This window comes from Anas platyrhynchos, chromosome 4 (assembly GCF_047663525.1).
Source record: "Anas platyrhynchos isolate ZD024472 breed Pekin duck chromosome 4, IASCAAS_PekinDuck_T2T, whole genome shotgun sequence".
In the NCBI taxonomy this organism is placed as follows: Eukaryota; Metazoa; Chordata; class Aves; order Anseriformes; family Anatidae; genus Anas; species Anas platyrhynchos.
Genome location: NC_092590.1, coordinates 77,087,262 through 77,101,666, shown reverse-complemented (window position 1 = coordinate 77,101,666; position 14,405 = coordinate 77,087,262). Strand labels below are relative to the sequence as shown.

Below are 14,405 nucleotides of genomic sequence, written 5' to 3'. Positions count from 1 at the left end.
CGCTGGTTTTTCCCTATTGCAGGTCTTGGCATGGGAGCACGGAGACGTGGGGAGCTTTTAGGGTGGCTGCCTCTGGGTTTTGCTTGCTGACCCAAGGAGCGTGTCAGCACGATTCCCCTCCTGATGTCCTGATTTGATTTAAAATCAAAACACAGTTGGTGTATTCCTCCCTTTCTGGGTTTCCCATCCCTACAAAGGATAAAAATATTTCCCTGGGGTGAGCCAGGTCTGTGGGGAGGCCCATTGCTGCCCCCAGATGGGGCTCAGCTCCTTCTGTCAGTGGGGTTTGCTGGGGAATTGAGCACCCGGAGATGCACCCAGAGGGAAAAGCAGATGAAAACAATGCAGGGGTCAGATAGCTCAAGTTCCAGCTGTAAGAGACAGCAGGGCCTCAATTCTGGATTGCATTATTATTATTGTTATTATTATTTTGTGTTTGGGGCGTTTCTTGCTTGTTTGTTTTTCCTGTTTTGTTGCTGTTTGCATTTTTCCCCCTCCCAGGCACCCAAACCCGCTGTTTTTCACCAGGAATTTAATCTGCTGCGAGCAGGTGCCATCTAGGGGACAGACAGAAGAAGACAAGGAAGGTTTTTTGGCTGTCAAAGCTGCCAGCTTTGCTCCAGCACACGAGGCTCCCACCGCTTCCAGCCCACCCTTGGGGGCTCTCCTGGGCACTTGGGCACCCAGCCTGGGGGGAGCATCCCCAGGAGCCTCCCTGCTGCTCCCCCCCGGCCTCATCCTGCCGATGTTTGGAAGAAGCTGGTCCAGGAATACTTTTTCTGCACCACCTGCTCCTCTCCAGCTCAAATTTGGGTAGGACGGAGGCGTAATTTCATCACTCTTGTTGAGGGGGGATGTATGGTGCCTTTATCTCGGCCCCCCAAAATATGAAATCAGCACCCACCTCGCTGCGGACACCTAAAATCAGGCTCTACCCTTTGGAGATGGGAGAGCAGCAGGTGGATACGGTGCATCACTCCCACTTGGCCATCACTTGGAGCCAGAAATGAGCTCTAACGAGAGCAGCTTGCTAATGAGAAGTTGGCAAACGGGTGCCCGGGGCTGCGAGCCAGAGCTGTGGGGCTGAAGGGTTTGTGCTGGGAACTCCAGCCAGGTGCCCATTTCTCACCTTTTCCTCTTTAATTGCAGGATTTCGCTTTCTCTCCGCTTGCTTCATCAGCCCCACCAGGATTTAGCTCCCCCCATAGGCACCTTCTGCCCCCCAAAGCTCCCCAAGGTGCCTTTCAGATCCCTGGGGGCTCACCCAAGGGCGCAGAGAGCTCCAGGCTGTGTGTGCAGGCTCCAGCAGAGGGAGTGTGGCTGCTTCTTCAGCAAAAAAATGTGATTTTCTGAGATGAGTTATGTGCACAGCTCCTCTGGATGGGGTTTTCCTGCGAGGTTCCCAGCTGCACCCCAGCACAATGCATGGGGTGCCTTTAGCATAGCCAAAAACATTTTTTTTTCCAGATTATTTTTGTTTCCTGACTATTTTGGGAAAGGTCCGATAGGAAAAACATTAATAAAATAAAATCATAGAGCCAACTCTGAGCGTTTTAAGTCACTATTAGGTCATTAGCTTCCCAAATCTGCTTGGTCTTTCCCTTTGATGGAAAAAGGATTTTGTGCAGAAAGCATAAAATGGTCTGCACGTGGTCAGGTTGTTGGCCACCCCTCCGTGACAGTGGGTTTAGCCCCTCTGGTTCCAAATCTGAGCGGGTTTGGATGCTCCCTGGGATGTCTGGAGGCAAGAGCAGCCTGTGCTGATGCTCCTTGAAGGCACCAAGAGATTAATTTCACCCATCTCCGCGTGCTCGGAGGGAGAAATGTCAACACCTGCGATGCCTGCCTCGGGATGCTAATCCTACAGACTTGGAGAGCTGGAGGACCTGGGAGTTAATGAGATTTCTCAACATTTGCATATTAATAACCGCGCCTATCACCTTGTCATTAGAGTTAATAGGAATTAATGGGAACAATTAATAGCTAAAATAGCCGCTCCTACGTGGAAGACGGAAGAAGACAGCTGGGCAAGGATTTGGGCACTGCTTTCGGGTGGCACGGAGAGGCTGAACTCGGAGTTGCTTCTCCAAACCCTTGCCTTGCCCTCAAGAAGGGCTTTGGACCGTGGCTACTTGGCATCTCCAGCTTGATTTTCTGCTGGGTTCATCCATCACTCTCTAGTAGCAGCCCTAAAGGTGCCCTGCCCACTTCCTCCCCTAATTGCCATTAAATGCAATTAGCGCTTCCCAGAGTGCCCCAGAAGCAAGTGTCTTAGCAAGGTCATCGCGGCCTGCAGTTAAAGAAATATCTCGCTAAGGCTTTCAGCGAGGAGGTTTAATTATTATTATTATGACTTTTAATCCTTCCTTTGCATGATTGGCTTTTTCCCTCCTGTTTCCCCCCAAATCAGCCGCCAGACCCCATAAGAAGACGCCCCCAGGTGCTCACTCTGAGTCCCCTGAGCCATCCCATGCTTTTCCAGGGCTTTGCTGAGTTATCAGAGCTGCTCATCCCACCTGAAAAAGGGGTAAAAACCCTTCTTTAGGAGTCTCCTGATCTGCAGGGATGTTGGAAGGCATAAAATATAGGTTGTGTCCTACAAAAATGGGGCTGGGAGGGGACAGAGGGGGGTTAACCCTGCTCCCCAAAGCTGTTGCAGGCAGCTTATAGGGGGTGAAACAGAGCAGAGAGGCCACAAGGCTTTAAAAGCACTTCCAGGGAAGCTGGAAAAGCCCCTCCCAGTTGGATGGGATTATTTTGGGGTGAGTTTTTGTGGCTTTTTGACACAGCCAAACCTTTCCGTCCCGCGGCAGGGTTCTCTCTGGAAACGCAGGGTGAGTTTTTCCAGCAGGTGTCAGGATGGGGACGGGAGGTTGTCTGGGCATCAGGCGCATCCCGTCCTGTCCCCTAAGAGGGAAATCCACCCTCGTGTTCCCCCAGTGCTCAGCACACAGCAGGGCACCGGGAAACACGTCCCAAATGTGCCAGCAGCTCGTGTGCTCCTCTCCAGAGGGGTGCAGGATGGGACCCAAGTTGTCATCCCCCCCCCCAAAAAAAATAAAAGGAGACTCCTCTCCCCTGCTTTTGCTCTGGTTTAAAAACCGGAGGAATCCCGGCACCAAAGCATCCACGAAGCATTTAGCAAGGGGGAGTGATCGGTGTGCTCCTGCCTGCTTTGGTTTTCCTCTCTGCTTCCATTTCACTGGGGTAAGGAAAAGGCTCATCCCCCAGCCAAGGGAGCACAGGACCTCCTACCAGCAGGAACAAAGGCATGGAGCGGGGAAAGAGCACCCCTCCTGCAAAATAATCCTGGGAAAAAAAAAAAAGCAGGGAAGGCTGCTCCCGATCCTGCACGCCCCCAGAGCCTGATTTCACTCTCACAGGCTTCTCGCCGCAGGATCGCATCCAGGGGCAGCTGCCCAAATTCCAGCCCTGCGCTCCGGGTCTCCAAGCTCCTGTGGGGTGCAAGGACCCGGCTTTTGCTCTCATCCCCAAACCTTTCTGTGATCCTTGCTGTCCCCCAGGGGCTCGGGCAGAGCCTGGAGCATCGGGGTCCCTGCCTGGGAGGGGCGGTGGGAGGGACCGGGGAGGGAAGGAGGATGCTCCGGGGGTGGCTCTTCGCTTTTTCGCCTGCCCGGAGCTCGCAGGGGCTCGCTTGGAGGATGTCTCACCCCCTCGGCACAGGTAACGGGACCCCCATCGCCCCGGGAGGGGAGAATCTGAAGGGTAGGAGGGGGCTGCGATGTGATTTAGGTTTATTTAAGCCCAATTCGAGGGGAAAAGGGGCTCTGAAGCAGCGAGATGCGGGTTGTGCGGGATGCTCGGAGCCCTGCACCGGGCGAGCCCTACCCCAAAGTTTCCCCACCGATGGCTGGGAAATACCCACAGGGGTGAGGACTGGGGTGGGAGTGTGGATGTGCTCGTGGGGGCTCCCGTGTGCTTGGGGGGGATGCCCAGGGCTCCGGGAAACCCTGACCTGCGTGGTACCCAAGGCAGTGATGCTACCCATGTGTACGGCACGGTGCGTGGCCGTGACACCCCAATGCACGGGTTTATGGTTGTGGGGCTACAATTTGTGTGCTGACACCCTCAAGAGATGTGTGGGCACGGGTTTTGCAGCCCCGGCTGCGTTGTCACCCCCTCTCCTGTGCTCACACGGAGGGGAACGTGGCTGGAGGTGCAGGGCGTTTGCACGGATTTACGCCTTGAGCAGCATCACGGCTCGGCAGCAAGGAAAGACAGGCAATGACAATTATCCGCTGGGGTCTGTCCTGCTGGAAAATCAGGCAATTAGGCAGCCATTGCAGATGGAGCGGGCAGCTTGTGCTGCTTGAAAAGTGGGGGGCGAGCTCTCCCCCAGCAGCCTCCCGCAAAACCGCGCGCCTTGGCGCAGATTTGGGAAGCCGCAGCTCTGGGGGAAAAGAGAAAGGGCTGGGGAAGGGAGGAAGGAGGTGGGGGGATTTTATTTTCGTAGCCCGTTTGCGATCAAATGTTCTGGTTTGTCGCTGGAGGTGTCACTGCTGGGAGGAAGCCGCTGCCCGCCGCGGGGAGCTCGGAGCATGCTGCTGAGGGCTGGCCCCAGGAGGTTTCTGGAGCAGCACCTTCTCTTCGTGGGGAACGCAGAGCAGCAGCACCCGGCTCGGAAAGCTCTCCCGAATCCCTTCATGCCTGAGGAACCCTCCTCAGCCGAGCCAGAGCTGCCCTCCTCCAACCTCACCAACGCCACGGACTGCGGCGAGGAGATCCTGCTCTATGGGGACACCGAGAAGATCGTCATCGGAGCCGTGCTCTCCATCATCATCCTCACCACCATCGCGGGCAACGGGCTGGTCATCATCTCCGTCTGCATCGTCAAGAAGCTCCGGCAGCCCTCTAACTACCTGGTGGTGTCCCTGGCGGCCGCCGACCTGTCGGTGGCCTTCGCTGTCATGCCTTTCGTGACCATCACCGACCTGCTGGGGGGAGAGTGGCTCTTCGGGAAGGTTTTCTGCAACGTCTTCATTGCCATGGACGTGATGTGCTGCACCGCCTCCATCATGACCTTGTGCATCATCAGCGTGGACAGGTAAGGGGGGAGGCGGACACCACGCAGGCTTTAATATTTGGTCGGGGGCCACCAGGATTTTGTTCGTCTTGGGTCGGTGATGCTGCATGTGTTTTCTGGGGGTGGGAGGTGGGTGAGGGCTTTCTGTGCGGATTAGGGGTCTTTTGGAGGAGCCGAGCTTAAGGTGCTTTCTTGGGTAACTTCTCTAAGTCCTTGCTTAGTCCTCCCCCTCTGTGCGGCTGCTTCGTGTTCGTCCCTGGCAGGTGGAGCAGAGCCTAGAGGAGAGACTTTGCCCATCCACAGCTCGGTGGAAGGAGGCTGGCCCATAAAAGCATCCAACAAAATTTTTAAAAAGCGCATGCACTGTGAAAATCCAGGGATGGAGCATCAGGAGCTCAGTCCTGTGGGATGCTCTGCTGCTCCCCGGGCTCATGCCTTGGCCAAGGGTGCCAGCAGCTCCCCCAGCCCACCCCAAATCCAGAACCCCCTGATACCCCAAATCCAGAACCCCCTGGTGTAGCCCAATGCATGCATTTGTGGGGTGTCATTGGCTTCAGATCCCACACCTGGAGTGGAGAGGGAAAGGCCGAGCCCGTCTGGCAAACTGGCGAGACTCGGGCAAGCCAGCACCCCCATGGGGCTAATTATAGCAGCTGCGTCATTAGGGACATTGTGCTGACGAGCCGGTGGGATGGATCCAGATCTGACGTGCTCGCTGGCTTTCTTTGGGGGGGTTGGTTTGGTTTGTGCTGGCACCGCGAGCCGGGCTGGTTGGTGATAACAGCTCAGGGAGGGATGGAGCCTGCGTGCCTCCAGCCGTGAGCTGGTGTTTGTGGCCACCCGTGCCCGTGTCCTGGCCACGGTGGCCATGCCACCACCCTGGTAGCTCGCCATCCCAGTGTGGCACCGGCTGACAAAGCAGAAAGGCCAGGGAAAACCTGGCTGCTGCAGCAGCGAGCAGCATCTCACACTCCCAAGCCCTCTCCTCTGCTCCCACAGCAGGTTTGCTGAGCAAAATCCCCGGCCGACCGCACGGAGAGGTCCTGCTCTGCTGCTGGACCTGCTGTGTTAACATAAACAGCCTGTTCCTAAAAAGCTGGTGTAGCCAGGAGAAAAGTCTGCTTTGGTGAGAAGGAAGAGAGCAAACGCAGCAGTGGGATACGTGAACATCTCCTCTGGATGAGTGAGGAGCAAAGCAGCAGCTACATATGAATCAGATTGGCTTTGCTTTCCAAATTTTCCTTTTTCCAAATTTTCCTTTCCAAACTTTCCTTTCCAAATTTTCCTTTCCAAATTTTCCTTTCCAAATTTTCCTTTCCAAATTTTCCTTTCCTTTCCTTTCCTTTCCTTTCCTTTCCTTTCCTTTCCTTTCCTTTCCTTTCCTTTCCTTTCCTTTCCTTTCCTTTCCTTTCCTTTCCTTTCCTTTCCTTTCCTTTCCTTTCCTTTCCTTTCCTTTCCTTTCCTTTCCTTTCCTTTCCTTTCCCCAATCCCTCCCTCAGAGACCCCCATCCCAAACACACCACCCAGGACAGACCCTTTAGGACAACCATTACAACCCATCCCTGCAGCCCGCGGCACGGCCTCCTTCCACCGGGAAATGATGGAGGTGCTTGTGGGCACCCAACTTTTTTGGGGGCTCATCCCTGCCCAGCACACCCAGACAAGCTTCGGGGGGCTCTGAGGAGTCCCAGAGCAGGGCAGCATCCCAAAAATGCTGCCAGCACCCTGCGCCCATCTCACACTGAGCAGCATCACCGGTACTGGCCATGCAAGCCCCGCTGTCCTTTTTGGTGAGGAAAAGGGAGCTGCAGCAAAGGAAGCAGCACAGGTTTTGGTGCTTTTAGACAAATCTTGGCCCTTCTGTGTTTCAGACCTCTCAGCGGGGTGATGGAGGAAGGAGCTGGGAGGGCAGGAGGCTGCTGCAGAGCCCGGCTCTCCTGGCACGGGCTCGCTCCTTGTGTGCATCCACGCAGGGACCGTGCCGTGTCGGGAGGCATTTGCTCCCAGACCTTCATCCCCCTGCCAAAAATGTTGAAGTTGAGCAGCGTGAGAGGAATATTCAGAGATACTTTTTGAGCTGGGGACAAGAGAAAAAGAGTAAAAGGCTGTGATTTCAGCTGAGGGAGAGCCAGCGGGGTGGCGGCACGGGGTGGATGTCCCCATGGCTGTGCCCACCTCAGGCTTGGACGGCTGGATGGGCTCAGTCCATCCCATGCTCGAGGAGGGAAGGGGAATATTTGGGATGTCCTCTGATGCCCTTGAGGAGGAGCAGGTGGCCGGGGCACCATCCCACTGCTTTCTGCCCCAAGGATCCCCAGGAACAAGCTGCGGGCTGCAGGGATTGCCCTGAGCACCCCCAAAATCATCATTGCTCCTCCTGGCCTTGGGACGGGCAGGATCTGGGGCTTATCCCCTGGTGGAAACATCTCCAGAAGCAGACATTTCAGCTTCTGTGCTGATGCAAAGCAGAGCTAAAACAAAAGGGTTGCAGAGCTCGCATAGAACCTCCAACACTTGCTCCAAAAGAGACGAAATGGCTGTTCAGGGGGGGGCTTGCTGAAATTTCCACCAGTTCCCAATTTCTCCTGCCCTGCAAGAAAGAAGAGGGACAGCACCGGTACCTCCTTCCCTCGGCATATCCTGGGATGCACAGAATCATCGAGTCACAGATGGTTTGTGTTGGAAGGGACCTTCAAGATCATTTAACGACCTTAAAGATCATCTAATAGCATCAATGCTTCCTCCAGCCCTGTCCTGATGGTGATGTGGTCCGCAACATCAGGCAGCTGCCTGCTCCTGCCAGAGAGGAGGTCATAAATTTTATCGATGGCCGAAGTGTCCTCACACTTTGGTTAGCTCAGGTATAAAAGATGCTCGGTTTGCCCAAGATGACAGGCGCTATTAAAATGTGGGCTGCTACTATTGATTATTAATGCAGAGCGCTTTCTAAAAGCCTCTTGATTGAAGCTGGTAGAGCGAGTCTTGTCTGAAGGGGAGTTTGATTGATTTTCTTTTAAATCAGAAAAAAAATAAAATAAAATGCTGGAAACGTCCATCTTTCTCTTACATTTTTCTTATATAAAAGCCTGCCAAAGTTATAGATTCTTTATTGCCAAAAAAAAAAAAAAAAAAGGAAAAATGAAACAAAAAAAAAAACGTTCGGATGTTCAGCTTTTGATGAAGCTCTGTAAAAATGCCAATCCACTGATAAAAGAAACCCCTCAGAGTGTTTAAAATTTTCTTGGTGGAGGAAAAAGTCTCTGTTCCTTTCCCAGGCAGAGACTGGAGCTCTCCCTTCACCCTGGTGAGTGTTTCCTACCCAAAATCAGACAGCAGGATCCAAAACGATGTTGTCCCCAGTAGAAGGGATGCCTCCTGAAAGAGTCGGGGTGAAAAAAAAAAAAAAACTGCACTTTTCTGGTTTGCCTCTCCTGTGTCCTTCATCTGAGCATGTCCCAGGCCAGGTGGGTCCCTGTGCTGCATCTCCAGCTGGCTGAGAAGCTCCCGTGGGTGCTCCCAGCACCCCTGGCCTTGGGCACGGGCACTTGGCCCCCATCTGCCCACCATCCTCCACCTGGAGGTCCCTTCTCCTTCAGCAGGATGAAGCCTGGAAGCAGATATGGAGCTTAAAATTGGCCAAAAAATGGCAAAATGGGGTGCAGGAAACCTCAGCTCTGAGTTCATTTGGGTTCAGCTGACCTGCATGGGTATGGCACCTTGGAGAGGTTTTGCTTCCCTTTATTGTTTAATCCCCGGTGTAAGGATTCAGTGGATGTTGTTCTGCCTGGAATAAATGTCCTGAATTGGCTGGTCCAGGGGGCTGGGGCAGGGCTCGGGCTGCACCAGTGAAGCAGGGATGTGAAACATCCCCTTTTTGTTGTTTTATTTTTGGTGGAACAGCAAAAAAAGTGGTCACCATCAACTCAGCGTGGCACGGTCCCACAAAGTCATACAAAAAAGCAAATCGCTGTTCCAGGAACTGGCTTTTGTTACCTGATTACTGCTAAACCTGATTAACAGCAACACACACACACACAAATGAATCAGAGCGAGGGAATTCGATTTGCATCCCAGTGCCTGCCTGTGCAAGCGCACCTCCTGTGGATGCTGGTCTCTCATCACAACCATAGGCAGAGACCCCCAAAACGGCCCCGTGTCCTCCAGCAGTGGTGGCACAGGGCACACACAGATGAATTGTGTCAGCTTGTCCTGCCTTTTAAATCTCATCACTGTGCATTTTGCTGGGCTTGCTTGTAAATTCCTGGAAGTTTCAGCAAATCCCGGGTGGATTGGCTTCTAAAGAAACCTCGGTGATGGCATAACGAAGGGCATCACACGGTGCAGCAGATATTAGCGTGCAAAGTTCTTGGCCTGGATCTGTGATTTTTGGGTGCTGAATTTGGAGATGCAGCAGCAGGGCATGGTTCTCTCCCAGCTCAAAGGGCACCGAGCCTGCAGCAGGAGGGATTTGGGGCAGCATCTTTCCACCCCAGTCCTTCAGCCCCATTCTCACTGAGCTGAGACCAGGTAGGAAGGAGGAGGTGGTGTTTTTTGGAAGTACAGCACTAAAACCATCCCCATTGCCCATCTCCGTCCCACCAGGTCTCATCCTTCCCAATGCAGACAGGTTTTCGATAGGGTTATGGGGTTAAAAGCATTTTCTTGAGAGGCTGCGTTGCCTTCACACCCCCAAACATCATCCTGCAGCCTGTGCCACCTCTGGGTGTTCAAACAACATCGGGGGGTGTGTAGAGTTGTGCTTGGCTTGTGTTTTTTTTGTTTGTTTTTTGACTTAGACCAGCTGAAGAAAATACAGACAAAAATAGAAAAAGAATAATTCTTTGAATGAAGTAAAATTCATTTTATTTGGGATTCAGGTGAGAATAGTTTGGGCTTTGATTTTATTTGGCACAGGGGAGGGAACAGAGACTTGGATTTTTTTGTTATTATTTCTTTTTCCACTCCTGGGGGACGATTTGGAGAAGGGAAAAAAATAAGGGAAGAAAAATCTACTAACACCTACAATGAGATAGTTTGAGTGTTGGGGGAAAAAAAAAAATAATAATAATAATAATGATACATCAGGGGTACAATTTTCTGCAGAAATTTTCCTTTTGGCAGAAAAGTCCGTTCTTCCCCAGAAATACTTTTAGCAAAAAATTGTCCATACAGCTGCTGTTCTCACTTCCCCTCTGGCCTGACCCAGTTTATCCCAGGCAATTAAGAAGTGACTTGATCCTGCCTAAAAGTGCCTACAAATTCCTGACAGCGGCCAGGGTTTGAGGCAAAGAGGCTGTAACCCAAAACCACGCAACAGCTGGAGGGTTTTGCTGCACTCGTTGAGATGGAATAGGAGGTTTTCCGGTGGGAGCACGGGCTGGCAGTGGCCAAATCCCTGCTGATTTATTAGTGTACAACTGCAACTTATCAACTAACAGCTGACACGATGTCTAAATCATACAAATCCTCCCAAGCCTGGGGATGTTTCAAAATCACGTGCTGTAGTCTAACCAGGAGCTGATGGTTGATGTTGTCTCCATCCCCTTTCAATCAGACTAACAAGATTAATAACTCCGGGCGTCAAAATTTATGAATCCAGGGGTCACCACGCGCTTTTGGTATCTCCCACTGGGACCCGCATCCATTTTACTCCCCAAGGAACACCACCTCTTCAGGAGCAATCAGCCGTCCGTGGGAGCAGCCTGCTCCAGATGTTTGCAAGAGGTTCTTGATCCGATCTTAGTTTCCAAAGATCTTTTCCAGCAGATGTTGCAGGAACATTTGGGCTTGCCCTAATATTGCAGGCTGGATGGAGAGAGGGATGATGCGTTGTACTGTCTGTGGTGTGCAAGAATTAGGCTGCAGATCACCCACCTCCTCCCTGGGGGTTTCCCTGGGTGGGCAATAGGTTGGAGTGAGCTGCGTGCCATCACTGGAATTTGTTGTGAGTTCTCTGTATAAAATAGTTCTGGTAGAAAACTAAGCCTTTCTTAACATTTTTTAATCCCAAGGAAGCTATGTGGAGCCCAGACTGACCTCAGCAATTCAATGGAATCTTGTGTCATGAACGAGGTGGCTGCAAGAAAGCAGAGGAGAAAAAATGAAATGGGATTTTAGGTTAGAGGGCTGAAGGGTGTGAAGTTCGGAATTCACTTCTTGTGAATTTCATTTGGGGAATTCACTTCTTATTCCCTCTCCAGGCCAAAATTCTCCTGTGATGGAGTAGGGAAAGCTGATGAGGAATGAAAATCTCCCAGTGCTAACCAAGTGCGATCATGTCTTGCAACCCTCCTAAGCTCTGCAACTCTTCCCCTAAGCTTTGCAACTCTTCTTTTTCCAGGTATCTGGGGATCACCCGGCCGCTGACGTACCCCGTGAGACAAAACGGGAAGCTGATGGCCAAGATGGTCTTCATCGTTTGGCTCCTGTCCGCCTCCATCACCCTTCCTCCCCTCTTCGGCTGGGCCAAGAACGTCACGGTGGAGAGGGTCTGCCTCATCAGCCAGGACTTCGGGTACACGGTCTACTCCACGGGGGTTGCCTTCTACATCCCCATGGCCGTCATGCTCGTCATGTACAGCCGGATCTACAAGGCTGCCAAGGTGAGCGCCGAGAAGCACCGCTTCATGAATTTCCCCAAGCACTACGAAGAGGAGGGCGTCTACTGCCTGGAGGCCTCCAGCCGGGGCCACCACAGCTCCAAGCGCACCAAGGCGGTGGAGGAGTGCGCCACCCTCTCCAAACTGCTGCGGCAAGACCGAAAGAACATTTCCATCTTCAAACGGGAGCAGAAGGCGGCCAGGACCCTCGGGATCATCGTTGGGGCCTTCACGTTTTGCTGGCTCCCGTTCTTCCTGATGTCGACAGCTCGGCCTTTTATCTGCGGCATCCACTGCAGCTGCATGCCGCTGCGGCTGGAGAGGACTCTGCTCTGGCTGGGGTACACCAACTCCCTCATCAACCCCTTGATTTATGCTTTCTTTAACCGAGACTTGAGGACTACTTTCTGGAACCTCCTGAGGTGTAGGTACAGGAACATCAACAGGAGGCTCTCCGCCGCCAGCATGCACGAGGCCCTGAAAGCCACAGAGAGGCACGAATGCATCCTGTAGAGCCGTGTCCTCTAGCTCAGTGCCTGACCGACAAACTCCTGCCCCTCCATTTCAGGTTCCTTGCTTCTCCTTCCCCTCGGGGCTGGAAGAAACCACGCGTGCCGTTGCCCCCTGTCAGATGTCATTGCAGAGAGCAGCCCCCTTCCCTCACCCCAGGAGGAGATGCTGCTCTCCTTGCCCTGAGGGGGAACGAGCGGGCACCCTTCCCTTCTCACCATGCCCCAGGTGGGAGCTGAGACCAGGAGGGATCCAAGGTCTACCACCAACTGTGGGCAAGTCACACCACCTCTCTGTGCCTCGGTTTTCCCATCTGTTAAAATATATATATATATATATATATTATAAAAAAAAAATAATGAAAAGCAACTCCTCCCCCGACCAACCAAAACAAAAGAAACCAACAACAAAAAAACTTGGTAAGACTATGGCTCTCCACCTTCGAAAAGGGCTCTAAGGTCGGTGGAGAGCACAGGATGTACTCTGTAAAGATGATGCTGGCCGCACTTCCCTTATCAGCTACAACAGCAGCTGCAGGCTCCATCGTAGATCCAGGCACTCGTGACATCCCAGCTTCTAGGACCTCTTCCCACCGATGTGATTGTGTTCTACACACTGAGCTCGTGTCCAGGTTTGCACGTCAGAGCCGTAATACCAATGACCCTCCTTCCCCTCACACTGTAGCACTGCGGCACGTGAAAGAGGCACGCTCGTGGGATGCAGCACGACTGAACACCACGTTCCCCCTGTGGTTGGATAGGACAGTCGGATGGCATCCTCATCAGGGAGATGGCCAGTGAGCAAAGGATGGATGTGTTCACTGGGGTGTACTCTAATTCATTCTCAGACAAGTGATGTGTGTTCATAATTTGTGGCTAATTGACTCTATAAAAGCACGCTTTGGTTGACAACAGAAAAAAAAGTATATAATTTCTCTGACAGCTTTACAGTGCTTCAGTATGATGTCCAGCAAGCTTGAAAAAATACACTAATAGTGATGTATCTTTTTTTAAAAAAAATACAGACTGGTTTCTTTATTTCTGTGTATTTTCTTTGGGCATTTGGGTTTATGTTCATGTGATGATAGGGCTTGTCTTCCTGCAGCCCCCTTTGCTTTTGACCTTGTTTTTCTTCAACAGGGTGTCCAGTTTAAACTGGAGATTCACAGCAAGTTTCCAAATGAGCAGGACAACTGCCTCAAGACCACTGGGAGTGTCCCAAGGGGCCAAGAGGTTGGGAACAGCAAGGTGTCTAGTTGTTCTCCTGCTTCACATTCAGAGCCTAGCCCCTTCTGCTCAAGGAGTGCAACTCCACAGTCCCATAGTCCTGTCCAGAACCAGCACAAAACCCAACCTCACTGAACAGCCTAGTTATATGCCAGTATTTAGGATGTGTCCTGTAATGTCCTGTCAAGGAGGGATGTCATTGCCCAGGGAAACCTGGGCGGTGTCCCTGTGATGTCCTGTGGCCATACATCCTGCAAACCAGAGATCCCAGGGACACAAGGCAGGACAAGGTGTGAGCATACCCTCACCATCTTTCTTCATCTGTGGCCCTACATGAATGTGTGCTAAACCTCTTTCCCATGTCAGTGCCTGGTCACCCTGGTGTATTTTGCTACTCATCACCCTTCCCCAGCTTGGTTGGAATTTCTCCTGATGCTTCTGCTTCCAGGTCCCTACAATAGGTTCCCCCCATACCATGTCTCTAGGGCATACTTTGACTGCCCATATCAGGACCATTTATCAAAAACAAACCTTCTCCTTCCAGAAAACACCATAGGCCAGCATTAGCTCTATCACAATTATTTTAACAGCAGCTGGTCACTGGATCTGACCAGCCATAGGGACATGAATTTGCTTCAGGGTCTGGTTTCCTCCCTGGGCTCCACACCTCCTTCCCTGCCACGGAGCTAGCAGTGCCCTTTTGACTGCTCTGTCTGGATTAAAACTAACCAGCTGCTAATTCAGAAGGTCTCATCTGGATGTGAAGGTCCCAAGGCAGCCCACTTCACATTCAGCACATAGCAAGAGTCTGGTTGCTCTGCTGTTGTGTATATATACATATGCATAAGGTCATAGTGACATGGTTTTACTCATTTTCCGCATTACGGGTTCTTAAACTGCCTTCAAAATTCATAATCTTATTTAATTCCACTGAACATCCTTGTTCTGGTGGCATGTCTAGCGCTGCTTAAAAATAGACTGTAGGAGAGCCTTCAAAACGTGTTTGGTTCTTTTAAATGAAGTCAT

General features: G+C 52.1%; 1 protein-coding gene across 2 annotated transcripts; it reads left to right on the top strand.

Moving 5' to 3' along the window:
• Window positions 1-3,595: 3,595 nt before the first annotated feature.
• Window positions 3,596-13,229, top strand: LOC101791695 (5-hydroxytryptamine receptor 7). Of its 2 annotated transcripts, none has more exons than XM_027455836.3 (3): window positions 3,596-3,684; window positions 4,512-5,065; window positions 11,385-13,228. In XM_027455836.3, the coding sequence occupies exons 2-3, from the start codon at window positions 4,560-4,562 to the stop codon at window positions 12,154-12,156; spliced, it is 1,278 nt and encodes a 425-aa protein (XP_027311637.1). In that variant the 5' UTR covers window positions 3,596-3,684; window positions 4,512-4,559; the 3' UTR covers window positions 12,157-13,228. The 2 variants fall into 2 exon arrangements, with proteins under 2 accessions (XP_027311637.1, XP_071892876.1); XM_072036775.1 differs by having other exon boundaries at window positions 3,607-3,726; window positions 11,385-13,229.
• Window positions 13,230-14,405: the final 1,176 nt, after the last annotated feature.

Bases quoted from the DNA above. Each gene is read 5' to 3' on its own strand.
- LOC101791695 (XM_072036775.1), top strand. From the start codon at position 4,560: ATGCTGCTGAGGGCTGGCCCCAGGAGGTTTCTGGAGCAGCACCTTCTC. The intron at 5,066-11,384 runs GTAAGGGGGGAG...TTCTTTTTCCAG, and splicing joins TGCATCATCAGCGTGGACAG to GTATCTGGGGATCACCCGGC.